We start from the raw sequence: 11,582 nt of genomic DNA, 5'->3' as shown, positions 1-11,582 counted from the left end.
TTCTTCCTCTGTGTCCACAGGGTCAGGTGACATGGATGGGTTGCCAAAGGTGAGACTTCAATAACAATAACAATGATGCACATTTAGACCACTCAGTAGTTGGTAATGATACACACACTTAGCACAGAGACACACCAGCTTTCCTCCTCGTTTGTCAACACACACACACACACACACACACGCACACAACACATGAATATGGTTATATTCCTATCCTTTCCCCTTTCCCAGAATTCCCCCAACAACATGGCCGGGATGAACAATCCGCCCGGAACCCCGCGTGACGACGGAGAGATGGCAGGCAACTTTTTAAACCCATTCCAAAGTGAAAGTGTGAGTACCTGACTGGCACCACACACACACACACACACACACACACACACACACACACACACACACACACACATGCACGTACGCACGCATAGCATGGACTCGAGCATGGAAGGGAGTCGCTCTGTATGCTTTCTCTGGCGCATGGAGAGAATGTCATATAGTGTGCTTCTCCGGATTAATTGCACACACCGACGCCAGGCACGCACACGCACACACACAACCCCGCGGGCGCGCGCACACACACACACGCATCACACATCAAGTGGTTTACCCTCACCTTTGTTCTGAGAATCCTTAACATTTTCTCTTTTGGCTGGATTTCGCTGTGCTTGCTAACTGTTAGAGCGCCAGATGAGGGGCGAGCGGGGGGACGTTTGCTATGACCGCATGTTGTGATGTACGTTTGGCACAGTTGCTGTGTGACTTGTGTAGAATAACACGGTTGAAATAGTATTGGCTTATCTTTTCCTCCCCTCCCTCTCTCTCTCTTTTCTCTTTACAGTATTCACCCAACATGACGATGAGTGTTTGATTTCCTCTTTTTATTATTTAGTTTTTTTGTTCGATTTCCTTTTCGTTCTCCCTAATCTCCCTCTCCCCCATTTGCCCCGGTGCCTCTCGCATTGCCCTCCTCCCTCCCTGCTTCCTCCCCACGCCCCCCTCCCCCCCCCCCCCTCCCTCCTCCCCCCCCCCCCCCCCCTGGATGGTGCCTTGCACCCCCCAGCCCCTGGGAATGGCCCTGGAAGGCAGGACTCCCCTCAAGGGGCCCCACCACAATGCCTGCAAAATGGGGGTGAGAACATGAAACGGCCTCCAAGCAGCAGGGAGGGTCTCGGGGTCCGGAGTCTACCCGCCGGAGAGGCCTCAACATCGGGGCACCTCCCGGCCCGCTCCCCTGGCTCCTCCTGTCCCTTCCGTTCCTCGGCCCGTCTCGCTGGGCGGCTTCAACGGCCCGTATCAAGGGGGTGTCCTGAGGCCACCTCCCACCCACCACCCCCACCAGCCCCCCCACCCCCTCCACCACCTCCACCACCTCCACTCTCCCATGTACTCTATCGACCGTCACGTGAATGAGGGGTTATACAGTAGTTGACTGAAACGAGGGGTTAACATCTGGAAGGAAAGAAAAAGCCCTTGCTCAAAAACTCGAAAAAAAAAGAAAAAAAATGGTAAGAATGGTGTTTTGACTAAACGTTTGTATTATGGTTGATTATGTTATTATAATTGTAATATTTTTTTTATTATGTAGTTTTGATTTTCCTGTTAAGGGCACATTGTATCTCAGCAGCACCGGCGACAACGGCACAATAAGCACACACTAAAAATGCACAATGATATTTCTGTTTACATGATGTCAGTTAATGTTTATTTGTTTCTGTGTGTCCGACTTCATGCTTATACGTCCCCTTGCGTTTACCTAAGGATCCATTAGACACAGTCTTTGCCATTTGAAATAAAACAGAAATCATGAGTTATTTAAAGTATGAGCATAAGAAAATGTATAATCTACTCTCCTTGAAGAACCGGTTTAATTTAGCTAAATACCAGAATCCTTGAAACAGGATCTTATTAACAAAATACCTGAGTTTCTTTGTTTTATAGTGGAGGTTGATAAACCTGAAGATCAATCTTCTTAGTATCAAGCCAATTCAAATTAATTTACAGATTACATTTTTAACTCTTTGGCAATGGACTGTTAGAATTAAATTCCCAGTATGATTTTCCCGAGAAGTTGCTTTCAATATTTCTGCATGTCTTCTCATCTGCCCATTGGTCAGGTCATTAATAACTTGTAAATGGTCAGAGAGATACTTCAGAAACGTGCATCCTCTTACGTTGTACTTGCCTGTACTGTAAATATAGACCTATTTAGCTTTGTATTGTGGTCGTCTCATTTAAAAAAAAAAAAATTTACATCTTGTCTGTGAATCATGAAATATGTACATCTTCATCCTTCACCATTGTATTGTTCTTATTTTAACGCTCATCAAAGAGGGCTTGTCACCATGATTTAACCCAGTCGCTCGAACCCCTGGCTGGTGTCTTCTTCTACTGTGAACTCCTGCTGAAGCCTGCTGCCCTGCGTTGGGTCAAGTTGTGGCTCAGCTCCCTATGCTACCAACTCCCCCAGCCCCAGTGATCTGACCCCAGGGTGCCCAGTCCCGGGTGATGAACAGGTTTCTGTGTCCCGGTGGCATTGAGCAGCATAGGCTATTCTGAGGGCAAAGGGATGGTGCTGCATCTGCTCTATCTTACATGGAAGATAATAACTCTTTGGTTTTTGGCTGGGTGGAATTCTGAGTCCTTCCTTTTGTCATTTTTTATGCTTTCTGCTTTTGTGTTGTTTATCTATATTTAAATGTGTTTGCAATTCAAGAGGAAAAAAAAACTGTTCTACGGAAAAAGAGAATGAAAGAAGCAACGGAATCTGTACACAAGGACACAAACGTTAGCGGGAAGAACGAAACCGTGGTAGCCTCTGTCGGTTTGGTGACATACGATTTGAGATGAATGGGATGATATTGGGAGATGATCACGGACATCTCCGGGGTGTCACTGTCAGTGGCCAGGGAAGCCTTCTCCTCTGTTCCTTGATTGTACTTCCCCCCCCCCCCCCCCCCCCCCCCCCCCCCACACACACACCCTCCACCCAATCCTAATCGCCCCTTCCCCTTATATTATTTTTATTTACTATTTTTGTAAATACTGTATAATGCATTTTGATATCATTGACATGTTTTGATATGTCAGTCACTACCAATGAATACAGCTTAAAGTAAATTATAAATAAACTGTCCATGTTTTTTTGTTTTTTTCATAATAGAGAAACAATACGCTTAAAATTACTTTTTTTTTTTTGCTTTGTATTTTTCGGGCGGGGTAAAAACGTTTTAAGTTGAAAATGTATAAAACACAGTGACATTATAAATGGAATCTCTATTCTTTGCATTTATGGTGGAGCAAAATGAAATGCTGAACCGCCACCGGGTTTTGTAAGAAGGGAGAGAGGTGAAATGAAGATGTTTAAATACTCGTAGCCTCGGCGTTCTCCCCCCGCTCACCTCCAGGCTGCGCTGTTTCCTAGCGCTTTTTGAAATGATAATTTTACGATTTTTTTTTTTCAAAGGCCTTCAACTTGGGGATAAAAAACTAGAACAAAAAAAAACACATGTGACCACATATGACAGTTTTTAATATGAAGGATTTTTATCAATTTAAGAGTAAAAAACATATAAAAAAGGAAAAAATAACTTAGAAAAACTTGTTTTAAATTAACAATAGATCACAAAGTAATACTTATGGGGAAAAACTGTGTTCTTTGCTATTCACTCTTGTAATAGCCTTGTATAGATTGATGCTCTCTCACAATCCTCTCTCAGTCCTCTGTGTATATCAATTGTCGCCCATCTCTGTACTTCTATTGTGATGTATAATACTGTACCATTAGGGAGACGCGCTCCGTGGGTGGGGGGTGTGTGGGGGGGGGGGGGGGGGGGGGGGGGGGGGGGTGTTGGGGGGGGGGGGGGGGGGTTCAGGAGGATGGTTATACGTCACCCTCCTGCACCTGTGATGGTCATTTTCTGATGACATGGCAGTATTCAATATGAAGCAGTCTGTCCCTTGGGTTTGCTTTGTATTTCATGGTAGGGTAGTTCAGAATCTTGTCTTAGGGACTTAGGTGTCTTGTGTAGGTAATAAAGATGTCCTTTGTATGTTTCTTTATATTGTAAAGTTTCTTTAGACTGAAAGAAAAAACGGATAATTTGCTTATCAAAAAAAGAAACAATGCATCAATAATAAATGTCAATTGATTTTTTTTCTGCGTTGCGTCAATGTCTTCCTTATTTGTGATAGATTCGTCCATGGACATTATAATATAAACCATTTCCAAGAACAACATAATATAATCTATATTGAGAAATAGTAAGATTAAGACTGAAGTTCTTTCGGAATACAGCTCTCCTACCTCTTATGTCGGCCAATGTAATACTACACGGGCTTCATGATTATATTATTTGAATGGTTGCATTTGTATCGCACATCAAATACAAAATGCAACAACACAAGTTGGTGTACATATGATTACCAGATGAGCAGGCGGGCTGGATTGAGTGTTTGCGCTGAGTGCTGAGTGCTGCTGACAAGTGACAACAAAGCTCTAGTTTCCAAACGCACATGCGATGCTGTTGGCCAGATTTCAAGAATGGGGCGTGGTGAACTGTCCAATAGGAACGAGGCAGCTGCGAGGGCACCAGGAAGTAGAAGTAGACTTGTTTGCAAAAGTGACAGTCGGGTGTTGACCTCGGATCTGTCGATCTTGGACTAAACCTGAAACAATGGTAAGAGCCAGCTTATATGTTTGAGTTTTGGGTAAAACGTCATTATTTCACCGTTTACGACGTATCCACCAATGTGCGGCATAGCAGGTAAAAGATGAGTGCAGCACAGCGAGTTACGTTAACGTTAGCTCCATCGGCTAATGCTACGAGGTAATAGCTAGCTGTGCACTGAGGCTGCAGATAACTTGCCAGAAAGTTCTGGAGCATCCAGCCGACTGGCTTGATGGTTAATCTATATGTATGTATACACTTGCCTCTCTGTCATTCCATCACGGAGACATGCATGCAAGGATTGGCATTTCAAGCGCAGCGCAATTTGTATTTATTTTCTATTTGTTGTCTCAATCAACGTGTTTGGTTCAATGAACCATATGATTTATGATCACCTCAGTAGTGACTCTGAACTCGATGGATATCAACGGACCTTGAAACCAATTTTTTTTCGCAATCGTTTGGTGTAATCTGCAGCATGTCGTATTTCATTCACACAGACGACTGAAAACACGGAGACATTCGGCGTCACCGAGGACCTTGATGACGGTACGATCGAAACTACTAAGAAGTCAGAGCGAACGTCACTGCTGGAAAGCGGGGAGGACTTTGAGATGCTGGATGAGGAGGACATCGACGACGACCCACCTCCCCTGGAAGACGCTGGCGGTGGGAAGAAGGAGTCTGAGTCACACACAGAAGAAGAGCGAGTCCCCACACAACCACTTGAAGAATGGCTGGATATCTTGGGTATGTGGACCAACCCTAGCTAGAACAGTCCCTCTATCCGAAAGAAACTGGTACCATTCCTCCCTACCCATGTCCGAAAGACAGTACCAGGAAGCCTTCTCCAGTTCCCTTCCTGGAGATACCTCTGGTAGGCGTTATGCTGTGTGTTTGTTTAACCGTGTCTTCTCCGCAGGTAACGGTATGCTGAAGAAGAAAGTCTTGGAAGCAGGCCAAGGGCGAGACAGTCGGCCAGAGAAAGGCCAGAACGTTATAATCAGTCTCCAGACCTCTCTGGCTGACGGCTCTCTCGTAGAGGAGCCCCATTCAGTCTCCTTCACCCTGGGGGACGGTGATGTCATTCAGGTATAGCGGAACAAAGTCAGTCACACGTTTTCAGGAACCATCAGGCGAATCTGCGATACAGGTGTGTTGTTGCTGTTGTATTTAATAAATGTTCTATTCCAGGCTCTGGACCTGGCCGTGATGCTCATGGAGATGGGGGAGAAGGCCGTCATCACGGTTGACGCTAAATATGCTTATGGTTCCCGTGGGAGGTAAACTTCCCCGGTTCTAGCTTCACTCTTTCAAGGAATACAAGAATACACACAGAGCCCTAAACGCCGCTCACTCTGTACCTTAAAGGTCCCGTGACATGCCACCGAGTGTGAGTATGATTTGCCGTTACAAGCCGTTTTCAAAATCTGCCCCTTATGACATCACAAGTGGGCGTGTCCCCCTAGATGTGTGACGGATAGACAAGCAACGTTTGCTACAGTCCACTGGGTAGGCTGGTAGACTGATCTATCCATCGTCAATCTAGGTGTTAACGCCCACTTGTAATGTCATGAGGGGCAGATTTTCAAAACGGCTTGTAACTGCTAATCGCACTCGCACCTGTCACGCACGTCATAGGACCTTTTAAAGAGTGACTCGACCAAATCCACCCATCTTGATACGTGTCCTTTACCACACATCAAGATGGGCTAATCAGCCTTGCTTCTTTGTTTGTCTCGCAGGGTGCAGTATATCCAGTGAGCCCTATCTTTACCTATCTTTGAGTCTATGTTGTGTCCTCAGTCCAGAGAACGAAATGTGCCTTTTCTCTGTGCTTTTGATTGACCCGCTGTTATCATCCATCTCACTGTGGCGTTGGAACAGTTTGACGCTAGTGGAAATGATATTTATTGCTTCATATTTCCGGTTGTGCGTGTGTGTCTGTCTGTCTGTCTGTCTGTCTGTCTGTCTGTCTGTCTGTCTGTCTGTCTGTCTGTCTGTCTGTCTGTCTGTCTGTCTGTCTGTCTGTCTGTCTGTCTCATTGAGAATTTGAAATAACTCATTATTGATATGGATGGTGCGAGTTCCAACTAATCCATGCTGTACCCCCCCCCCAGCGTTGACCCGGCGGTCCCCCCTGAGGCGGAGCTGCTGCTCCACGCTGAGCTGCGGGAGGCCAGCGACGGCCCCGACCTGGAGCTCCTGGCCCCCGCCGACAAGGCCGCCCTGGCCAGCCTGAAGAGGGAGCGGGGCAACGCCCACTTCCAGCGCGCCGACTACGCCTTCGCCGTCAACTCGTACAGCATCGCCCTGGCGATCACCGAGTCCAGCTCCAAAGGTGAGGCACCCGGATCACGGGCGGCGTGTGGCTCAGGCGTTAAGAGGGGGTCGGCCGGTCACCGGAGACGTTGCCGGTTCGATCCCCGGCTCCTCCTAGCTCCGAGTGTCGCGGTGTCCCTGAGCGAGACGCCCTCGCCCCGAGTGCTCCCCACGAGCCGGCTGTCGCCCTGCGTGGGCTCACACCGCCGTCGGTGTGTGAATGTGCGCACGAATGGGTGAATGTCAGGGCGATACGGTGGCCACTGGTTAGCAAAGCGCTGTATAAATGCAGCCCGTTTACCTTTCATCCGACTGAATTCCCCACCCATGGTTCTCATTGGGCCCGTGTGATGACGTCGTCGTTGTTTTTGTTTTTGTTGTTGTTGTCGTCAGTGGATATCACGGAGGAGGAGGAGAAGGAGCTGCTGGACGTGAAGGTGAAGTGCTTAAACAACATGGCGGCCTCCCAGCTGAAGCTGGACCACTACGATGCCGCGCTCAAGTCCTGCGTGGCCGCTCTGGCCCACCAGCCCGACAACATCAAGGCTCTGTTCCGCATGGGCAAGGTACCGTCCGGCGCGTGGTGACCACCCTTTGGTTCTTTGTCTTTTCCCCAATGTAAGCCCATTTGTAATGCCTGGTTCTGCTATGATACGTAACGGTATGGTGTCGCCCCTGTCTAGGTACTGGCTTTAAAAGGGGAGTATGCAGAGGCCATTAGCATACTGAGGAAGGCACTGAAACTGGAGCCCAGCAATAAGGTATGGCGAACAAAACAAAGGGTTGCACCGTCTCGCTCTCAAAAAGGTGCCCGTTCCACACGTCTCCAATAGATGTCGCCATTCTGTAAACATTCTGGGCAGATGGTCTCTCCCTACGATTCCCTGACTCATCGTTTTCACCGGATCTGTTTTCAAGTTGCTGCTGTAAATAGGCCTGCCTCTCTTTCTCATCCTCGGACCATATCTGACGCCCGCCCCTCCCGCCGTACTCGTACGGAGGGATTCAGGGTAACTGTTGGCTCCGCTAAACGGCGTGACAGAACTTGACTCACCGAGTGGGCTTTCCTGGCCCAGGTGGAGCTTCTGCCACCCTCTAGTTCAGTCCTACTCCCATCTGTCAAACCGTCCTCATGTCCTCTCTACGTGGTGTTGTTGAATGTGAACATGGGGGATGATTCTGCCTGTTAATCATCGGGGGTTGGTAGAGGAGGGGTTGCATCATGTTCCATGCGTCGGCCACGGGACTGTATCCGATGCTGGGTAAACCACAGGCCGGCATGTTCTTTTATTTTGAACCACCACTGTGTTGTTGGTTATTCTGGGTGTAATCTGATATTGCCCTCGATGTTACTTTGGAACTAGGCACGCTTCACTTGCTTCCCGTACCGTGATCGTACCGACGCCGTAGAGCCGCTGTTGTTACATTTTGTCCCAAACATAAGGGTGCATTCATGGAGCCTGCATGGGTACACAACTCAAATGCCAAGGGTGCGCTGGTGAAACCCTATGTCCCAGCAGGAGCTCTGCGGCTCCAAAAATAACCCGGGGGAAGCCTTAAAGTATAGCCTCGCACAGTTAATCACCGGTCCTAACCGTTGACCTGGGATGCAGCCGTCTGCGTTGCCTGACAATCCTCGTCATCCAAGCGTAATATGAGGGTGAAATATTGACATGACCCAATCCATACGTTTAGTGTATCGACTGAAAAAAACGTATCCGAAATGCTATTCTTCTCCTGCTTGTTCAAAGAATCCATTTGGTCACGGAGCTTTCCTGTCCGTCTGGGCTAATTTGGTCGCGCTGCCCGACCATGTCAACAGCACGGGCCTTTTGAGGGGTTTGAGAACTGCAGTCGCATTGTTTTGGAGGGCGGTTGTGTTATTTATTTTCTTTTAAACAAGAGGTGCGCCGATTAAAGGGCAACAGAATAGGAGGTCTGCCCAGAAGCACATGAGTCCTAACAACAGTTTATCTTCCCTGCACGGTGTTCTTATTCGGCCCTAATGGTTGCGTGTGTGGTTGACGGAGCGGCGGTCACCGCATCGCTCCCGGGCACTGCGTTCCGCCGCCTCCCACGGCCTGGGCCGCGGCCAACCAAACTCCCGCTGACGGTTCCCCTTTGGTCTTGTTTGTTTCCTAAAGACCATCCACGCCGAGCTGTCCAAGCTGGTGAAGAAGAACTCTGACCAGAGGGGAGCAGAGCAGGCCATGTACAAGAAGATGCTGGGAAACCCTGGCAGCGCGGGCAACGTCTCGCAGAAACGCCACGCCACGGCCTCCTGGGTGAGCGCGCCGGCTCCTAATAAGTCCTCGTGATGAAATGATGCGAAATCGCCGCCGTCTTTCCTTTTTTTTTGGTTTTTGTTTTTTACTTTTTTCCGATTTGATTTGACACGAGCATCGTGCTTTTAAAAGTGAAACATGCTTCTGCAGAGATGCACAGAGACGTGTGTGTACGTCGCAGAGAAAAACAGAGTTAGAGTACAGATGGCCGACAGGAGTCGTTTGCAACCTGTATACAAAGATTCAGGGCAATCCTTTTTTATACTAGGCAGGAGGTTCATTGATGAATACTTTCATTGAAAGAGACATGCTGCATGTTAATTCTAAACAACATGATTTTAAATATCAAGGAAACTCAGTGTATGTGAGCACCAGGGAAACGGCAACATGTTGTTGTCAGCTTTCATCTCTTAAAGGCCCAGTTTTACCATAGCATGACTAAAGGAATATTTAATCTCCCACAGGAATATTTCAAAGAAGAAACGATTCAAGGATAATTTGTCCTAAAATATCAGCAGATATCATTGAGGCCATGACGCATTGTGCAAGTAAACGGTAATTTACAAGTCATCTTCATTTCCTTATAATGTGTTTGTATTCTTTCGTAGGGGCTGAGCTGGAAGTGGCTGTTTGGGGCCACGGCGGTCGCTATCGGTGGTGTAGCATTATCAGTTGTCATAGCCGCCAGAAACTGAACCTGCATTGGACAACCCACGTCTTTTGGAACTTTTGTTGAAGGAAATGATTCCACGATGCCAGGTGCATTTTCACTGTGGCTGTATCGAGGCATCTCCGCTGTGTGGCAGTACAATGTGCATCAAATGGGATATCGATATTTGTGAAAGCAAATGTGACATAATGTGTATCTATATGCCTCACATTACAAGACACTAATTGTTATGTTTTGCTCTTCTTGGCTGCCAATACCTTGTCTTTGATAGTGATGTCATAAATCAAGTAGAGCTTTGGAATGAAAATTAATGCCATGCATATATAGAGAATATATTATAGGATTAGCATCATGAGATGAAAAAAAAAATGTGATATGGTCCTTGACTCCTATATTTTGTAATCTGTTGATTGTGGATTTTTACTAGACTGGCTCTGAGAATTTCCGATTTTTATTTTCTATTTAAGTAATAATACCTCCTTGATTGATATTCCAGAGTTTTGAAGGTTGAGATCCTGTATATTATTTTGTTTATTTGTATCTGTGATCGATTTTCTTCTAATTGCTATTCCATTAATTGTTTTTCTTTTGTATTTAACATTTTTTCCACCACAAAATGGCACTGAATAACTGAATTATCACATAAGGTACGCAACCAAAGTTAACGGGGCCCGTATCATTTCGTGACAAACGTATAGGTACAAAGTCACTTCAAGTAGATAACATTCCCTGTATTTGTTAAATTTGTATTTATGCAATAAAAGTTGGTGACCGTTTGTGACTGAGAGGCCAATGTATGTATGAATGACGTCAGTCGCTTTGTTTTTACTCGCTCATATCATGGCGAGCACGCGCATTTGCGCTCTGCTGGTGGCGATATCGCAGGGATTCGTACCGTAAACTACACGTTTGTAGATAGATAATAATAAATAAAGATAACAGTTCGTCCTTTGTTTTATTTTAACCGTGTGTATAATTCCTGATTTCAGTGTGGGAGTGGGGAATGGAAACTCCCCCTGACATTCTGTTATGGATCGTAGCTGGACATTCCAAAATTCGTGTTTGTCAGTCAGACGCTGACGTCTCTTGACGTCATTCCACCTCATTTTAATGTTCCCCTCTCGCCACCGCTTCCTACGCACGTCTGCTCCTCAATGACCAACTAAACAAACTCAGAAGTGGCCTGTGATGCCGAAGGGCAGGCTGTATCACACGTATCTAACAAATACCGAACCAGTCAAAATACAGCAGCAGGCCTATACATTGACGAGTTTAGTTCTGAATAGCCTGGTTTATAAGTGTTTCAATTATATATATTTATAATATGTATACGTTCAAATAAATAAATATATATATATAAAACTATGTACGTGAAGTCACAGAATATAATGGTACGCAAAATACCTCATATATAATTTATATATAGTATAACAATGTATATATAAATGTATTTAAATGCATGTATATGTATATAAATATAAATGTGTATATATATATATTAAAATATAAATGTATAGATAAAGAAATGATATGTTAGGTGTTTGGCGTCCTGTTATTATTATTATATTGTGACTTCCCGACGCAGTGAGCGTCCGTTGAACGGTCGGTGAAAAGCCGCCCGAGTTCCGCGTTCACGACGGG

General features: G+C 46.1%; 2 protein-coding genes across 3 annotated transcripts in view; both read left to right on the top strand.

The window, feature by feature from the left end:
• The window catches only part of ssbp4 (single stranded DNA binding protein 4), an 8,323-nt gene extending 4,173 nt beyond the window's left edge, over positions 1-4,150 (top strand). The window contains exons 4-6 of one of the 2 annotated variants that reach the window (XM_030373160.1): positions 21-49; positions 232-333; positions 1,058-4,150. In XM_030373160.1, coding sequence (XP_030229020.1) covers positions 21-49; positions 232-333; positions 1,058-1,138 — 212 coding nt within the window. In that variant the 3' untranslated portion in view covers positions 1,139-4,150. Of the gene's footprint in view, positions 1-20; positions 50-231; positions 334-835; positions 997-1,057 lie in introns of those variants that run through there. The other variant, XM_030373161.1, reaches the window with a different exon arrangement.
• Positions 4,151-4,579: 429 nt separating this feature from the next.
• On the top strand, positions 4,580-10,738 carry fkbp8 (FKBP prolyl isomerase 8). The gene is made up of 9 exons (XM_030373058.1): positions 4,580-4,673; positions 5,165-5,414; positions 5,587-5,756; positions 5,859-5,947; positions 6,785-7,005; positions 7,380-7,552; positions 7,670-7,747; positions 9,131-9,271; positions 9,880-10,738. The coding sequence occupies exons 1-9, from the start codon at positions 4,671-4,673 to the stop codon at positions 9,964-9,966; spliced, it is 1,212 nt and encodes a 403-aa protein (XP_030228918.1). The 5' UTR covers positions 4,580-4,670; the 3' UTR covers positions 9,967-10,738.
• The last annotated feature ends 844 nt before the right edge of the window (positions 10,739-11,582 follow it).

This window comes from Gadus morhua, chromosome 12, assembly GCF_902167405.1.
Source record: "Gadus morhua chromosome 12, gadMor3.0, whole genome shotgun sequence".
NCBI lineage: Eukaryota > Metazoa > Chordata > Actinopteri > Gadiformes > Gadidae > Gadus > Gadus morhua.
Note: the sequence above shows the minus strand (reverse complement) of the source record. Positions and strands in the feature narration are given on the sequence as shown.

Excerpts from the sequence above, each read along its gene's own strand:
- fkbp8 (XM_030373058.1), top strand. Across the intron at positions 5,415-5,586 it reads AGAATGGCTGGATATCTTGG|GTAACGGTATGCTGAAGAAG; the intron begins GTATGTGGACCA and ends TCTTCTCCGCAG. Across the intron at positions 9,272-9,879 it reads GCCACGCCACGGCCTCCTGG|GGGCTGAGCTGGAAGTGGCT; the intron begins GTGAGCGCGCCG and ends ATTCTTTCGTAG.